The 16,959-nt window shown below is 60.6% G+C and overlaps 2 protein-coding genes across 2 annotated transcripts in view; one reads left to right on the top strand and one right to left on the bottom strand.

Annotated features, from left to right (window-relative positions):
- Nucleotides 1-916: 916 nt before the first annotated feature.
- LOC120374023 (zinc transporter ZIP1-like) lies at nt 917-2,838 on the bottom strand. Its single transcript, XM_039493213.1, has 3 exons — nt 2,725-2,838; nt 2,264-2,394; nt 917-2,027 (listed from the first exon to the last, which is right to left on the bottom strand). The coding sequence occupies exons 1-3, from the start codon at nt 2,819-2,821 to the stop codon at nt 1,371-1,373; spliced, it is 885 nt and encodes a 294-aa protein (XP_039349147.1). The 5' UTR covers nt 2,822-2,838; the 3' UTR covers nt 917-1,370.
- A 5,790-nt stretch (nt 2,839-8,628) lies between these two features.
- Nucleotides 8,629-16,959, top strand: part of STRC (stereocilin) — a 42,201-nt gene continuing 33,870 nt past the window's right edge. Inside the window, exons 1-6 of the mRNA XM_039491720.1 lie at nt 8,629-8,730; nt 10,903-11,953; nt 12,067-12,091; nt 13,120-14,398; nt 16,546-16,608; nt 16,844-16,954. Coding sequence (XP_039347654.1) covers nt 8,629-8,730; nt 10,903-11,953; nt 12,067-12,091; nt 13,120-14,398; nt 16,546-16,608; nt 16,844-16,954 — 2,631 coding nt within the window. The remainder of the gene's footprint in view (nt 8,731-10,902; nt 11,954-12,066; nt 12,092-13,119; nt 14,399-16,545; nt 16,609-16,843; nt 16,955-16,959) is intronic.

Here is a 16,959-nt window from a genome sequence, read left to right as displayed (position 1 = left end):
GGTCTGAGGCAACTCAAGAACCAGCCTCCAAGCTGCAGGCCTTGCCTGGCCTGTGCTGAGGGGAGGGTGGGGAGTGCTTCCCCTCGGCTCTCTGCAGGAAGTGGCCAGCAGCGGCAGGCAGGGAACCGATAGCAGCGCCTGGATTCTTTATAGAGCTGAGCACTTCCATGTAGTTTACAGGATTCCCATCTGCTCTTGCCCACGGCAGCAGTTCCTTTGGGGCCATCCATTACTGGTGCCTCCCCCGTCTGCTAGCATCAGGGAGTAAAGAGGCACGTGCTAGAGGTCAGCACTGCTAGTCTGGGAACGGGGGGGCTCTGTTCCCAGTTCCTCCAGGACAGGCTGCGATATCACAGGCACGTCTCCCCCATCTATAGAACAGGGGGAAGGCCCAGCTCACAGGAACACACAGATTGATTCTTCAGCCAGAGACCAGGCTTGTCTCAGCAAACACCCTGTGCATCGCATTCCCCACGGTACCTGGGCTGTGACCCTGGGTACTGCCCAGTGCCACCAGTGGTTGCCTGGGGGCAGCATCTCCTCCTCTGGCTGATGAGCAGCCCCTGCCACTCAGGTCCACAGTCGAGCCTGCCTCCTCCTAAGGCTGCAAGGAGCCGAGACTTCACTCTCCATTGCTCACCAGAGGGCACTGCAGCACCAAGCAAGCCTGGCCCGAGACAGGGCTGTTCCCCTGCCCCAGGCTGCTGCTCACAGGGCCAGTGCAGAGCATTGTCCTGCCCTCCCTCGGTGCCAGGCCCCTGCTCCCTGCACTCCGCTCCAGGCTGGGGCAGCAGTTTCAGGGCTGGCTCTGGCCCTGCCCAGCCACCACACTCAAAGACATCTCACAGGATCAGCTCTCTGCCTTTCCCATGCGATGGAGATGCACCCCCCCACACACACACACGGGCACACCCCATGGAGCCCATCTCCTGCCAGAACCCAGACCTCCCCCAGCAGTGGGTAGAGGGAACTGGCTTTCCTGGGCACAGCAGAGTCTTTAATACATGCCACACCATTTCCACTTGTAAAATCAGTTTGACAGACGTTTAAAAGGATAAAATGGAGGGGCTGCTTTGTGAACACCCCTCATCACCACAATGTGAGTGATGGTGACCAGGCATTTACACGGTCGCCTCACCTGCCGGCCCGAGCGCAGGCATTCTGCTCATGAACAGCATAATCCAGGCCCTACTGTGTCTCCAGAGCAAAAACCAGGCTGCCCTGAACCCACCCCCAAAACTCATCCCAGTCCATCTCTAGGAGACACTCTGGTAGCAGGGGCTGAACCTGCAGCTGACGGTTTCCCAGGCCAGTGTCTGCCTCAGTACATGTGAGCGCAGCCAGCAGCTGCCCAAGCAGGGCCAATGGCATCAGCCCAGGAAGCGCAAGGCAGCCATGACTGAGAAGCCCAGCAGCACGGAGAGCACTTTGGGCAGGCGGCACGTTGGGGAGCTCAGTTCGTGAGGCAGGATCTCGAGGAAGGTGATATAGACGAAGGTCCCTGCAGCGATCCCTTCCAGCAGGCACTGGGCCATGGTGCTGCTGGGGCCCGGGTTCTGCATCATCACAATCCCCACTGCGATGCCAAGGGGAGACATGAGGGCAAAGGTGCCAATCAAAGCCACAAACCAGCGGGTGGGGACCTGGCTCTGGAGCAGCAGGAGGGAGAGGCTGACAGCAATCACGCTCTTGTGCACCAGGATGGCAATGCAGATCTGCAGCACCTTGGACTCCGTGTCCTGCAGCCCCACAGCCAGGCCCTCGAACAGCGAGTGCACCGACAGAGACAGGAAGAGGACAAAGGAGCGGAAGGACGAGTGGGCCCGGAAGTCTGCAGGCAAGTGGGGCACACCCGTCTCTACCACCCACTCACCAGTGCCTGCTGGCTGAGGGGTGGCCTCCCCACAGGGGAGGAGGGGGGTAGCCTCCCCTGCTCTCCGCTCACTGCAGTCCAGGACCACGTGCTCGATTATGAGAACCAGCAGGAAGCCAAGAGTCAGGACGAATTCAGGAAAGGGAAAGTCCACCTGGGGAAGCAGAGAGAGCATTGGCCCCAGCAGAGGGGTCCAGCCCCCCAACCCAGCAGAGCAGCTCCCTGGGCAGCAACCCACCACTAGTGACCTGCTTCGGTGGAGACGACCCCGCAGCCAGCTGGGGGGAGGGGGGGGGACTGCAGCAGGGACCCGGGAGGAACAGCCAGCCCAGCTGGCCCCCAGGGCTCTGCCCATCCCAGCGCTGTTCTGGGGGTCGGGGGGCGCCCTACCGTGATCCGCTGGCTCCGCAGCTCCTCCCGCATGTCAGACAGGGAGTCAGGGACGATGTCCAGCAGGCAGGCGGCCAGGAAGATGCCTCCGGCCACGCAGCCGACGAAGCTGCGCCACCGCCCGCGAGTCCCTGCTCCGGAGAGGGAATAGTCAGCATGGCGGCCCCCCCGCTGGGAGACCCCGGCCCGCGTGGGCGGGATCCCGGCCTCATCCCTTCCCTTCCCCCCGGGAGACCCCGGCCCGCGCGGGCGGGATCCCGGACTCATCCCTTCCCCCCGGGAGACCCCGGCCCGCGCGGGCGGGATCCCGGCCTCATCCCTTCCCCCCGGGAGACCCCGGCCCGCGCGGGCGGGATCCCGGCCTCATCCCTCCCCTTCCCCCCGGGAGACCCCGGCCCGCGCGGGCGGGATCCCGGCCTCATCCCTTCCCTTCCCCCCGGGAGACCCCGGCCCGCACCCACCCGCGCCCCGCAGCCGCACGGGGAGCAGCCCGCAGAGCAGCGGCAGGAGCAGCAGCCCGAGCAGGCAGCCCAGCTTGACCGCCAGCAAAGACCGCATGACACCGCCTCGGAGCTCCCCGGCCGCCCGCGCGAGTTTTAAACCCGCTCTCCGCGGGACAGGCCCCGCCCACAGGACTCCCTCCCCCGCACGCGGATTGGCCAAAGCCGCAGAAAGGGGCGGATCGGGGCGGGGTCTGTACGATAAGAGGCGGGGCTTATTCTGAGGTGGGAGCGCCCCAGACACGTGGGCCGGGCCGGGCCGGGCCGGTGTGGTGTTAAGCGGAGGGCCAGTCCCGGTCCCGGTCCCGGTCCCGTCCAGGCTCCCCCCTACCCCACTTCTCTGCAGGCCCCAGACCCTCCTCCCCTGGCTGCTCCAAACTCAGCTCCCTCCAGCCTGGGAAGGGAGGAGCGGCTGAAAGTGCCTCCTTGCCTGTTCTCTGGGCCGGGGCGGGCTGGAGCTGGCACCTCCCTGGGAGAGGGCCACCTCTGTCTGCCCCAGGGCTGGGGTGGGCTGCAGAGCTCCTGGTCAGTGGAGACCAGAAGGGAGGTGCCCCTGGCAGCTGGGGGAGTGGGGGATAATGGGCCTTGGGACAGTGACTCGGTTCAGAACCTGGCCGTGGCTTCCTTTCACTGCTCTCCAAGGGCTATCACGTGGGGTGGGTTATTGGGCCATCTGGCAAAGAGGAGGGATGGGAGAATCTAGCAGCAAAAGTTTTAATGTCTGTTAATAAGTCTAACCCCCTTAGCTGCAATCTGCCTGTGAGACCCACCCTCCTCTATCAGCCACAGTGTAGACAGAGGATTTGCAGCTAGGGTGTGTGCGCAGCACACCCCTCAAAGACATTGACAGCACGGCTCCCCCTCCCCCATCACTGCCTCACAGCTATTTCCCAAAGACTGTCCAATACTGGGGGCTGCAGAGATGTTCTGAGCCCTGGTCCAGGGAGATGCCATTCCTGGTCCCCAGCTGGTGACCCCAGAAGCAGGAGGGGTAGCAGCTGTGTAATCCTGCCCCAGCTGTGTGGTAGCTGGCCTGCCTCAGTAATACTCTGGTGCAGCAAGGTCTGCAGACTAGCTTGATGCTGCCAAAGCCCTGGGTTTCCCTTCTGTCAGCTTTGACTTTGTAGCTTTTGGCTTTCACTCGCTGCTCTGTTGTTCTCAGATCCTGGGACAGGAGTAAAGAGGGGCCTAGCTGGCTCATTTTACATCCCCGGTGTAGCCTGTTCTGTCTTGTTCTGCTTTCCCAGCTAAGCAGCTTTAGGGCTTGTTTATACCCGGGGTCTGCACCACTTTAAAATTACAGTGGTGTAAAAATTGTGCGTGGACAAGGCCTTAGTCTCACCTTGTATTTGCAACCCTGGGCCCTGCCCTCCAGGCCTCTAATCACCTGTGTTGATGTTGCCCTTATCTGGAGTTTCCTTTACTCTGTCTTTTTGTGAACAATAGGTGATCTCATGCCCTATCCTTGAGTGGGATGGGGGGAGGGTGTCTGCTGTCTGTGTGGACAGAGTTATGGGGAGCAGGGAAACTGAACCAGTGTGTCTGCCTTGGGGGTGGGGAGCAGCTGAGGTATTCCTGCCTCCTGCATCCCTGGAGAAGTGTGAGGGAGAAACTGCCGGGGCTCTCTGCTTGTGACAATTTTGAGGTTATGGTGAGCAATGGGAGCAATTTTCATGTTAAGGAACAGTTTGCTGCAGAGTTCAGGCTTTGGAGAGTCACATGCAGAGCTGAAAGGAAAAACCACTGCGTCCTGTGAGCTGGGGAGGGGAGCAGTCCCGTCAGGGGGCTGCTTGGCAGACGACCAGCAGGGCAAAGGGGCCAGAACCCCCAAGTTCTGGAAGGGGCCAAGCCCTGGACTCCTGGGTGAGACCAGTCAGTCCAAACCCTCAAGGGGCTGAGTCTCTTAAAGGTGAATGTCAAACACTTCAGGAAAACCAGCCTCCTCATCCGCTCAGAATCCAGGATGTGGGATCCTCAGAGTGACTGTGACTCGCCTTAACCCTTCAGACTCCACAGACAAGAATCTTCTCTGAGCAGCTTCTGGCTCCCAGCCCCCTAACCCTAGCCTGGGGCCCAGCCCTTCCCTGGGATATTTGTCAAGGTCAGAAATTCCTGCCCCTTGACCTGTTTGCCCATTTGCCATTGTAGAGGGAACTAAATGGTCAAATGAACCCCAAACATGAAATCAAGCAAGCTAATTATGCCAACTGTCTAATTGCACAAACCCAAACACCCTTGCCCTGCCCCTGCCCCTGCCCCGCCCCTTCCCTGAGGTCACGTCCTCCCCTTCCTGCTCTCCACTCCCCTCACTCACACTGGGCTGGGGGGGAAAGAGGGGGATGTAGCTGATTTTATTTACCTCCTTGCTTGTCCAAGCAGCTGTTCAGTCGCCTGCCCAGGAGGGAGCTGTGACGCCCCACGGCCGGCCCACCGCAGCTGGACTGATGCTTGTATCCTGTTTTGTGCCGACCTCTCTTGTGTCTGCTTGGCCTGGAAGCAGGTATTGCCCCATGACCAGTTCAGGCGGCCAGTGAGGGTCAGTATGTCAGATTCCTGGCCGTATTCTGCAGATGAAGGCAGGGTCCCATGGCCAAGTGGTCAGGAGCGTCTGGGGCCTGGCTGCCTCCCCAGCTCGTCCCGCTGTTTGAACGTGCCACACGGTGAGCTCTTGGGTCTCCATCCCCCCGCAGCTCCCACCCCGTGGCCTTTCCAGCATGCGGAACTGAGCTGAGATGCAAACACTCACCAGGGAGAAGCATCTGGGCGAGGGTGCCCCAGCGTGGGCTCTAACCTGCCATGTAGGACGCACAGCGCCCGGCATGGGCAGGTGAAGCCCAGCTGGCATGCAGCACAGCTGTCCTCTGGGCCTGGAGGTGGAGGGTCTCTTTGTCCTGCAGACCCCCAGTTGTCAGGGTGACCGGGCCCGGCTGCTGGGAGAAGGCAGGCAGCTGCCCCCATCCCAGGACATTTCCCAGTCTCCTTAATTATTCTGCTGGTGCAGGGAGCCCAGTAGGCCATGGCCCAAGACATCAATAATGGAGCAGGCAGGCCATTGTTCACGGGCAGAGGCATCCGGGCTGGCGGAGATCAGCCAGGCTGTGCAGGGACAGGCCTCAGGTTACAGGCTCGCGCCAGGGGCTGTCGGAGCAGAGACCCGCAGTGTCAGGTATGGCAGGACAAATACATCGATTGTGCACAGCTTCTCCGAGTGCTGAGCCCTGTGAGGGGGCTGGGCTGCTGGTACCAGGGCTGGGGGGCTGGGCTGCGGGCACAGGAGGGCCTGGGAGATGGGCTATTGGTACAGAGGTGGGGGAAAGTCTCGGTCTCTATCAGTGGGGGATGGGAGCAGTCTGTATGGGAGGGTGGGGGTCAGGCTCTATCAGTGGGGGGATGGGAGCAGTCTGTATGGGAGGGTGGGGGGTCGGGCTCTATCAGTGGGGGAGGGGAGCAGTCTGTATGGGAGGGTGGGGTCAGGCTCTATCAGTGGGGAGGGGAGCAGTCTGTATGGGAGGGTGGGGGTCGGGCTCTATCAGTGGGGAGGGAGCAGTCTGTATGGGAGGGTGGGGGTCAGGCTCTATCAGTGGGGATGGGAGCAGTCTGTATGGGAGGGTGGGGGTCAGGCTCTATCAGTGGGGGAGGGGAGCAGTCTGCATGGAGGGGGTCAGGCTCTATCAGTGGGAGGAGGGGAGCAGTCTGGATGGGAGGGTGGGGGGTCGGGCTCTATCAGTGGGGGGAGGGGAGCAGCCCGTATGGGAGGGTGGGGCATGGTCCCTCTCAGTACTGGCAGAGAAATGTCAATGGGGCACAGATCCTGCAGGCCCTTCTTCCTCTAGGGGTCAGGAATTGGCTAATGGGGGTCCTAGCCCTGATCCCTGGGCCTGTGCTGCTACCCTGGCTGGGGGCCAAGTTAGCACCTGCTGCTGTCCTGTGGGCGAGCCCAGGGGTCAGTGCGTGCTCACCCTTCCCCCTGCTGCCGAGCTGAAGGGGCACTTGCATCTCCCTGCCTTCGCCCTGCAGCTTCGGGCTCTGTCTGGGCACAGAGCCGGAAGGGCACCGGGGTAGACAGAGAGGGCACGCCAGGAGGGCATGCACCTTGCTCTCCCCTCCCCCATCACCAGGTAAGGTGCGTCTGCCTCTTGCAATGCGTCCTCCTCCTGGTGCACGTTGGCCCTTCAGTGTTAGCTATTATCATTAATGCTGGTAGTCCCAGAGCACCGAGAGCCAGCAGCCAAGATTGGACCCATGCTTCCAGGGGCTGCACAGACCCCTACCGAGATGGGGGACCCCTGGTGCCGGGGGGGGGGTTAAGTCCATTAATGGCTATTAGCCAGGCTGGGTAAGGAATGGTGTCCCTAGCCTCTGTCTGTCAGAGGATGGAGATGGACGGCAGAAGAGAGATCACTTGATCATTACTTGTTAGGTTCACTCCCTCTGGGGCCACTGTGGGCAGACAGGATACTGGGCTGGATGGACTTTTGGTCTGACCCAGTGTGGCTGTTCTTATGTTCTTATGAGATGAGGGCCCTCTGGTGCCGTGTGCTGCACAGACCCCAACCGAGATGGGGGCCCCCGGGTGCTGGGGGCTGCACGGACCCTGACCAAATTGTGGTTCTTCACGTCCATTGATTTCAATAGATCTGAGCCCAAGTGACTTTCCAAAAGCTACAAGGGGAGTCTGTGGCAAAGCCAGGAAACAAACACAGCTCTCCTGAGTTCCAGCGCAGCCTCTGGCGCCTGCCCCTTGGCCCTCGTGCCCTGGCAGTCTCTGGCGTCCCTCCCCTCCCCTTCCTTTGAGTGGAAAGTGTAAGGTGAGCACTGAGCTGGACTCCTCCTTCCTGGGTGTAAGTAATGCTCAGCCGGGGGTGGAAAGAGATCAGGTGAGCTGGGATTCGCCTGCCAGCCCCGCTCAGCGTCTGGTGTCATGGTACAGGTCCTGTTCCCTGGCAGCAATCTCCCTGCTCCCCAGTCCGGCTGAACACCCCTGGGACCACCAGCTTCCCCAGCCTCTGGCTTCTGGGGACTCCTGCCCTGCATAAGAACACAGAGAAATGGCTTTGTCCCCCTGGTGCTTCTGGCTGCTTCTGCTGCAACCTCTGCCCCAAGCGGGTGAGTGTGGGTACAGGAGATGGGGGGCGTCGGCGTGCAAAGGGTGAGTGGGTACAGGAGATGGGGGGCGTCGGCGTGCGAAGGGTGAGTGGGTACAGGAGATGGGGGGCGTCGGCGTGCGAAGGGTGAGTGTGGGTACAGGAGATGGGGGGCGTCGGCGTGCGAAGGGTGAGTGTGGGTACAGGAGATGGGGGGCGTCGGCGTGCGAAGGGTGAGTGGGTACAGGAGATGGGGGGCGTCGGCGTGCGAAGGGTGAGTGGGTACAGGAGATGGGGGCCGTCGGCGTGCGAAGGGTGAGTGGGTACAGGAGATGGGGGGCGTCGGCGTGCGAAGGGTGAGTGTGGGTACAGGAGATGGGGGGCGTCGGCGTGAGAAGTGTGAGTGGGAACAGGAGATGGGGGGCGTCGGCGTGCGAAGGGTGAGTGTGGGTACAGGAGATGGGGGGCGTCGGCGTGCGAAGGGTGAGTGGGTACAGGAGATGGGGGGCGTCGGCGTGCGAAGGGTGAGTGTGGGTACAGGAGATGGGGGGCGTTGGCGTGCGAAGGGTGAGTGGGTACAGGAGATGGGGGGCGTCGGCGTGCGAAGGGTGAGTGTGGGTGCAGGAGATGGGGGCCATCGGCGTGCGAAGGGTGAGTGGGTACAGGAGATGGGGGCGTCGGTGAGTGGGTACAGGATATGGGGGGCGTCGGCGTGCGAAGGGTGAGTGGGTACAGGAGATGGGGGGCGTCGGCGTGCGAAGGGTGAGTGTGGGTACAGGAGATGGGGGGCGTCGGCGTGCGAAGGGTGAGTGGGTACAGGAGATGGGGGTCGTGCGGCGAAGAGGTGTGGGTGCAGGAGATGGGGGGCGTCGGCGTGCGAAGGGTGAGTGTGGGTGCAGGAGATGGGGGCCATCGGCATGTAAAGCGTCTCTTCCTGGGGTACATTCCTGAGAGGCAGCGTCTCAGCTTCACAAGGGAAGCAGGGGACAGCAGGGAGCAGAAAGCCAGGCTGCTGTCGTGCAGGGCCCCACTAGCCTCACATCCCTTGGCTCAACCTCAAGGGGACAACCTTGGCTCGAGTGATCATGAGCTAATTCGTTTCAAAATAAATGAGAGGATAATCAATAGTGCATCTTAGACTAGGTTTTTGATTTCAAAAAGGCTAACTTTACTAAACTAAACTAAACTAGTTAGAGGGAAGTAGACTGGCCTAACATATTTAGGGATCTAAGGGCAGATGACGCCTGGGGTTACTTCAGGTTGAAGTTGCAGGAGATGTCAGAGGCATGTATCCCAAGAAAGGGAAAACGGCTCGTAGGTAGCAGTTTTAGACCGAGCTGGATGAGCAAGCGTCTCAGAGGGGTCATTAAGAAAAAACAGAAAGTTAAGGACTGGAAAATGGGAGGGATCAGCAAAGAAACCTACCTTATGAGGGGTCAGAGTGTAGGGAAGTGAAAAAGGCAAAAGGCAAAGGGTGAGATGGACTGGATTAAAACTTATTGAAAAGGTTTTTTAGCCATATAAATAGGAAAAAAAAAAAGAAGAAGGAGTGGGACAAACTTTGAACGGAGGGAGAGGGATAATCTTGGAATGGCACAATATCTGAACGAATATTTTGCCTCGGTCTTCAATGAGGCTAATGAAGGGCTAAGGAATAGTGATACAGGGACCAATGGAATGAGGATATGGGGGTAGACATTTATGGTATCGGGAGTGAAAAAAACTTGAACAGCTAATCCCGGATAATCTTCATCCTAGAATATTAAGGAAACTAGCGAGATATTTGCTAGCCCGTTAGCGATGATTTTTTAATAAATCTCTATTTTCGGATTGTACCATTGGACTGATTATTATAACGAGTTTATTCCTATATTCAAAAAAAAAAAAAAAGTAGTAACTACAGGCCTGTTAGTTTAACATCTGTAGTATGCAAAGTCATGGAAAAAATTTAAAGCCCAGAGAGTGGTTACGGAGCAGGAGGCCGATGGCAACTGGGATAGTTTACAGCATGGATTTACAAGGTAGATCGTGCCAAACCAACCTGATCTCCTTCTTTGAGAAAGTAACAGATTTTTAGACAAGGGAAATGCAGTGGATCTAATATATCTAGATTTCAGTAAGGCGTTTGATACGCATGAGGAATTACTGGTTAAATTGGAAAGGATGGGGATTGAAATGAAAATCCAGAGGTGGATAAGGAGCTGGTTAAAGGGAGACTGCAGAGGGTAGTATTGAAGGGGAACTGTCAGGTTGGAGGGTCACTAGTGGAGTTCCTCAAGGTTCGGTCCAAGAGTAGGAGTGGGCTGATAAAGTTTGCGGACGACACCAAGTTGGGAGGTATTGCCAATTCGGGAAAGGATCGGGATATCCTCCAGGGAGATTTGGATGACCTTGTAAGCTGGAGCATTAGTAACAGGATGAAATTCAATAGTGAGAAGTGTAAGGTTATGCATTTAGGGATGACTAACAAGAATTTTAGTTATAAGCTAGGGACGCACCAGTTGCAAGTAACGGAGGAGGAGTGGCGTGTGCCTTGCTACAGCGGTGACCACAGGGATGTGAACGTGCAAAGGGGGGTGCAGAGAGCCCAGGCACTGTCACGTGCACAGGTGGGCCCAGTGATTCCTGGAGAGGCACAGAGCTGGGGCACGGGGAGCTGCAGGTGCTCAGCGCCTCTCGGAGACCTGGGGAAGGCTGAGACAGGTGTCGCCCATTGGTAGAGCTGGATGCGCGCCAAGTCCCGGCCCCACACACGCTGGGGAGCGCCCGTCACTCAGCCAGCTGCTGGGGGAGGTCCTGCCTTATGGAGCCCTGACGGGCACCATGCGCTTGGCAGAGAGCTGAGAGACACCAGCCCTGCCCCAGCGTGCTCCCAGGTGGCCAGGCAGCGGGGCCCGAGCCCAGCTTGCGGGTGGGCAGCTCTGGAGGCTAATGTGCTGCACCTGATTGGCTGGGAATTGCTGCTTGTTCACCAGCTGCAGGGTGATGTGGCCTCACAGTCACTGGGCAGGGAGATGGGGTCCTTGACTGGTATGGGGGTGACCCTTGTTCTCAGTCGGGGGCCCTGCTCCATGCCGTTTCAGCCAGCTTGGCTTCCCCTGCAGGAGCAGCCCCAGAAGGGCACAGGGTCCCGGTCCGAGACCTCATCTCCTTCCTGATGCTGGAGGGTGGGCGGCAGTCGGGTGGCTCAGTCCTGTCCAGCTTTCCAGCAGGCCTGAGGCGGCAGGAGGACGTGAAGTCTCTGGTGAGGAGCGTGCTGGTGGGGCTGGAGTCCCTGGGGATCCTGCCTACGGTCAGGAGTTCCCCCCTCCAGGCCCTGTGGCAGAGCCGCGGCAGCAGGAGCCAGATTTCTGGCTTTCTGTACAACGTCTCCATGCACCTCGAGCAGCAGAAGCTGGACGAACTGGGGGCCATGCCCTGGGGGAGCCTGCTGCAGCACCTCCTATCTCAGCCCTCCCCGAGCCCCGCTCTGCAGCTGAGGGATGTTCTGATCTCGCTGAGGGGCAGCCGTGACTGGGACATGCTCTTGAGCCTCATCCGCAGCCTGCTGAGCCTCTTCAGCAGAGACCAGAGCCTGCTCCTCTTCCTGCAGCAGAACTGGGCGCGGCTTAGCAGCCTGCGGGAGGCTCTGGCCCAGGCGCTGCTCACTGGGGTGCTGGGCCAGGGCAGCCCTGGCTTGCAGGGCACCGATTGCCCCGTGACAGGCCGGGGGAACTGCAGCTCCAGCACAGACTGGGTGTCACAACTGCTGAAGCTCTTTGAAGGCACCAGCTGGAAGCCAAGGGTTCGTCTGCAGCCTGCGGGCCCCGTCCTGGCTTCTGAACGCTTTAAACCCTTCCACGTGGTGCCCGGGGCCATCCGAGAGCTGAACCCCAATGCCAGCAACCTCCTGCAGATCTCCCGGACCAAGCAGCCAGGGCTGGACTCTGCAGACACCCTCTGGGGGGCCCTGGAGGAGGCCAAGCAGCGCCTCCTGCGGAGGATGGGCCGATCACTCTACCCCAGCTTCAGGAGGAAGGTCTCGCGTGTGACGGGTTTGCTGGTGGACAAGGTCTCGGTGGCCCTCGGCGTCCCTCAGTCGGATCGAGAGGGGAAGTGCACCGTAGGTGAGTCGTTCCTTCCCAGGACTCGTGGGGCACTGAGGCCCCAGGCCCGCCAGGCCCGGGCTGCACAGCCTGGCTCCAGACGCTCACTCATTCCTTCCCTTCTCCTTTTTCAGGGACCCTGCAGCAGCTTCTGCTGTGGTGAGTCATGGGCATGGGCCGGCGCGTGGCCAGCAGTCAGAGCCACGGGCTCCCAGCACTCCTAGATGGAAAGCCCCTGCTGATGCCCGGGCTCCACGCAGGGTCACCCTGGGCCTGGGCTCAGGGGCTCCTGGGATTTCAGCAAAGAAGCCTCGGCCATAACCATCCTCTGGCCATGGCCTAGCTCCAGAGCCGACTGCTCGTCCGCCTGGGGAGAGTTGCTGGAGGAGCTCTCGGAGTGGGGCCTGGCTGGGCTGGGGCAGGGGAGTGCTAGCTGCTGGGTCCACCTTGGGCCCATGAGCTGTGTGCCTGCGTCCCTGGCCTCCTGGGGGGAGGACAGAAAGAGACATCCCTTTCCTTCCCCGTGGCCAGGGGCTGCAAAGGCAGGAGGGAGCTGGGCTAGTTGAGGGGCTGGGATATCGCAGGGCACATGGCAGCGGTGGCTGTGACACCCCCTAACAATCAGGTTGTGTATGGAGCTGGTTCCCCCACAGGTGCTGACGCCCCCCATGGCCTTGCGTTGGGACAGGCTGCGGTGCCTGGGGTGGGAGGGGGCTCTCCTGGCCTGGGGGGACTGGGGTCAGGCGGGGAAGTTGTGGGACTCGGTGTGAAAGGGGCCCGGGTCCCAGGCGAACCCTGAGTGCTGCACAGAGGAGGACGACCACCCACTGGGGGCGGGGGCAGTTTATGCCGTGGGCGAGGAGGTTCGTGGCTGGGGCCCGGGTCCCAGGCGAACGCTGAGTGCTGCACAGAGGAGGAGGACCACCCACTGGGGGCGGGGGCAGTTTATGCTGTGGGCGAGGAGGTTCGTGGCTAGGGGGTGGCTGAGGGGTTTGCAGTGAGGCAGGGCCCGAGTGTGGGGGATGTGGTGGGAGGGCTGAGACGGCAGAGTGTGGATTGCAAGGCCAGAGGGTTTGGGGCGAGGGCGAGCGTGTGGGATTTCCCCAGCCCATGCAGATGGGCTCCAGGGAGAGGGTGAGGGAGGCTCAGCGAGGTGTGTGACCAGCTCCTCTGTCTGCTGCTAACAGGGGCATCAGGCATAACATCAGCTGGAACGCCCGGACCCTAGGGTTCAAGTCTAGGACCTTTCCATCTCCTCCACCAGTCCTGAGCTGCCTGCAGCCTGCCCGCAAGCCCCCCCACGTCACAAAGAGGGCATCTGGAGACGCCTGGGGTGCATCCTGGCCCTCCGCCGAGGTTCTGGAGTCTGCTTGCAATGACACTATCCCAGGCCTGCCCGGCATCTCCAGCTTCACTGTGTATCTTTACTGCAGCCTATTCAATGGCTCAGACAGCTCCAGCCCGCCTCCTTCAGACCTGGGGGCTGCATGCTCCAGCTCCGCCTGGTATTTCTCCTCCCCCAGCGGGGACTCCATGTGGGTGAGGACATGCAGGGAGTACTTCCCTGGCCAGTTCAACACCACGGTCTGCAGCAATGCCTCCCTGCTGCAGCTGCCCAGTCCCAACCAGCCTCTGATGGAGCAGTTGTGTACCAATCTCTCCCTACCCCCCAAAGGTGACAGCTGTCTAGAGGGGCTGCCTGGGACCCCCTGGAGCCAGGAGGATTTCTGGAGCTGCTTTCTGGAAAACCAGACTCTCTGGACTCAGCGGCTGTGCACCAATGAGAGCCTGCAGGCGGTGCCCGCAAATAGCAGTACCTGGGTCTCCAGACTCTGCCACGGCCACCAGCTCCAGACAAAGACACTGAACTCCTCGCTGCCCAGGAACTCTGATCCCTGCAATTTCCATGCCTGGAGCCTCCAGGCACTCAGGAATGCTAGCCTGGTGGAGCAGTGCCGGGAGGTGAACCCTGCTCGCTTCCAGGAGCTGGTGTGTGAGAATTCCTCCCTCCTCCAGTCTTTGGAGTCTTCCCACCCCTGGCTCATGGATCACTGCCTGGACTCCCTGCAGAATGGACAGTGCTTCCTGCAGCGCCTCCTGGACACCCTGCCTATTTCCTCTCACGTGGATGCATCTTGGCTCTGCCGGGACCCTGCGTCCTACCTGCTGGGGCTGGTGTCCCAGCTCACGCACTGCGAGGAGGAGACTTCCCGCTGGATCCTCAGCATGAACTATCTCCTGCTCCTGCTGGACTTCACCCTGCCCTCCTCTGAGCTGGATGAGGTGGGGCAGGCAGCCAGGGACCAGCTGAGTGAGGCCATCCTGCTCTCCAGCCTCCTGGACAACGGCTCCTTCTGGGCCTTGCTGAAGGTGAACTACTCCCTGAGCATCCTGCAGGCCGTGGGCCAGTACCTGAGGCAGGAGCATGACACCTCCTTCAAGAAAGAGCTGCTGAGCTGCTTCAGCGTGAGTGGTGCCATTCCCTGCCTCTGAGCGAGTGAGCAGGCTGATGGGAGGCTCCTGCTCCCAGCCCGCCTCAGCCCCTGGGTTCGCTGCACAAGCCATGCTGGGGCTAAGCTCCAACCCTTTGTGCACCCCCGAGGTGTGGGATCACTCATGGCTGCAAACCCTGACACAGCCACTTGGGTGCAGTTGTTTGTGCATGTGCCATGGGCCCAGCACTCCGTGCCAGACAGATCCCAAACTGCTGTTGTCATCAGCTCTGTCTGACGACCACAAACCCCCAGCGGAGAGCAGGCCCCCAGCACTGGATGCTGCACGGACACCATGTCACCAGCCCTGGGAGGCCAGAAACCCTGAGTCAGGCCCTAAACATCATGAGATTTGACAAGAGAATTAATTTTGTCTGCTGCTTGGCCGCCTGCTTTCAGGGCTGTTCTGGGGCTTGTTTTCAAGGCTCCCTCTGCAGCCACGTCCTTGGTTCATCATGAAAGCTGAGCTTCTCACAGGGCCTGACACCAGCTGCAGAGGGCTTGCAGCCCAGCAGGGGCGGGAACAGACCTGTAGTCTCCGGAGTCCTAGCCCACTGCCCCCTCCCTAGCCCATACTCCCCTCCAGTGTGCGTGGGCTAAGCAAATCAGAGACCCACAGGGACCAGCAGCCCATCTCATCTAACCCCTGCCAAAGTGCAGGAGTTGTGGCAGAACCCAAGGCAGATGCCATGTGCAGGGCAGGTTGGTGTGTGTCCGTCGGGCATGCCGAGGGCAGAGGTGTATGGCATGGAAGGCAAACCTGCTAAGAGAGCAGGAGACCAGGCGCTTTGAGCAGCTGCAAACCAAGGTCTCTGTGAATCGCTGCTGAGTCCAGAACCCCCTTGAAGCCACAGGAGAACTGCTGGCAACCCAGCTAGCACAACACATCTCCCCAGAACCAGAGCCAGCAATGCCGGGTGAGCAGCGGCACCCTCTGCAGGGCCAGCATGCTGCAGCTCCTTCATAGGGGTCATTCCTGGGGAGCCCGTTGTCATGGAGCGTGGGGGAGTCAGGGCCCTGCACCCCCCACTTCCTGCGATTCACCGGGACTCTCAGCCAGCCAGTAACACAGAAGGTTTATTAGACGACAGGAACACAGTCCCAAGCAGGGCTTGTAGGTACAACCAGGACCCCTCAGCCAGGTCCCTCTGGGGCAAGGATCTTAGACCCCAGCCCTGGGGTTCCTGCCTCTTCCCAGCCAGCCCAAAACTGAAACCAAAACCCCTCCAGCAGGCTCCCTCCCTCCTTCTCCCACTCTCCCTTTGTCCAGTTTCCTGGGCCAAGGTGTCGACTCGCCCCACCCCACTTCCTGGCTCAGGTCCTGTCCCTCACCTAAAGTCACCCCCTGCTCTCCCATCCCCCATGCAGACAGCCCCAGTAAAACTGACATTCCCAGATCAACCCGCCCCGCTCCCTCCTGCCTCGCACTCGTGGATTAGGTTCCAGGCCCGGTGGGGAGGGAGTGGCCCTTCTGCCTAGAGCCACGCGCCAAGCTCTGTGGCTCCAGCAGACCCCTCAGAGAGCCGAGGACCTAGTCATGCCCTGGGGCGAGGGCTGTCAGCAAGCCCCCGTTCAGCTCTGGCTGTGAGCTGCCCTGTTTGTGATGCTCCCCAGCAGCAACCATGGGGGCTTAATGGGGAATTTAACAGCTAGCTGAGCAATTGCATAGGCCCCACAAACCTCCCCCTGAGTCTCTGGGTCCCATCAGGCTGGGCACCGTTGGGCAGCACCGGGCCCGGGGGCCTTTGGTTAACACAGTTTCTTGCTGGTTTCACAGTGGCCCACTGCAGGAGCACAGTCCCAGCTGCTGCCCTGGCGTCCCCCTGCCCCGTTCGCACCAGGCAGCCCAGTGGCTCCTGCGCTGTGGGGAAGGGTCAGGCCCTGCACAGCCAGGGTTCCAGATGACCCATCTCTGGACTAAGAGCTCCTGTTGGTTTGCTGGAATCCAGGAGAGTGACAGAGGGAAAGAGCCCAGACTTCTGGAGAAGTCCCACCTCCGGCCCTGGCAACAGTGCCCCAGTGGCAAATGCAGCTTATTCCCCTTCCGGGGATCGGAGGGGTGCCTGGGGGATGGGCTAGCGGAGAGCCCCTTGCTGAGACCTCTCCTGCTCTCTCCAGCAGCCTGTGCTCTGGGATCTGATCCAAAGAGAAGAGGGTGCCCCGGCGCTGGAAGTCCTTGTGCAGGTACCGACCCCGCTCAGCAGGGCCTGGGGGCTGTTCCACCCCCTCCCTGCGGCCCCAGATTCCATGGGTGCCCCGTACTCCAGTAAGACGCTTCCACCATCCCACAGCCCATGCACCTTGCCCTGGCACTAGCTCGTGTGTTTGATGGGGAGCCCAGCCTAGCTCGGCTTGCTGGGCCCTGCCCTGGCCACACAGCTCCGTGGGCCCCGCCGTGACGCGCTGTCCTTCCCCACAGGAATACCTGCAGATGCCGCAGGAAGATTTCCAGCAGCTGCTGCTGTCGGCGGAGAGCGAGGCAGTGCAGCGCTTCCTGGCCCTGCTGCACCGCTCCTGGCCCCAGCTGCAGGTGGG

This window comes from Mauremys reevesii, linkage group 10, assembly GCF_016161935.1.
Source record: "Mauremys reevesii isolate NIE-2019 linkage group 10, ASM1616193v1, whole genome shotgun sequence".
In the NCBI taxonomy this organism is placed as follows: Eukaryota; Metazoa; Chordata; order Testudines; family Geoemydidae; genus Mauremys; species Mauremys reevesii.
The sequence above is the reverse complement of the archived record's forward strand: the minus strand, read 5'-3'. Positions and strand labels throughout refer to the sequence as shown.

Bases quoted from the DNA above. Each gene is read 5' to 3' on its own strand.
- LOC120374023 (XM_039493213.1), bottom strand. From the start codon at position 2,821: ATGCGGTCTTTGCTGGCGGTCAAGCTGGGCTGCCTGCTCGGGCTGCTG. The intron at 2,395-2,724 runs GTGGGTGCGGGC...TCTCCGGAGCAG, and splicing joins CGTGCGGCTGCGGGGCGCGG to GGACTCGCGGGCGGTGGCGC. The intron at 2,028-2,263 runs GTAGGGCGCCCC...CTGCTTCCCCAG, and splicing joins TGCGGAGCCAGCGGATCACG to GTGGACTTTCCCTTTCCTGA.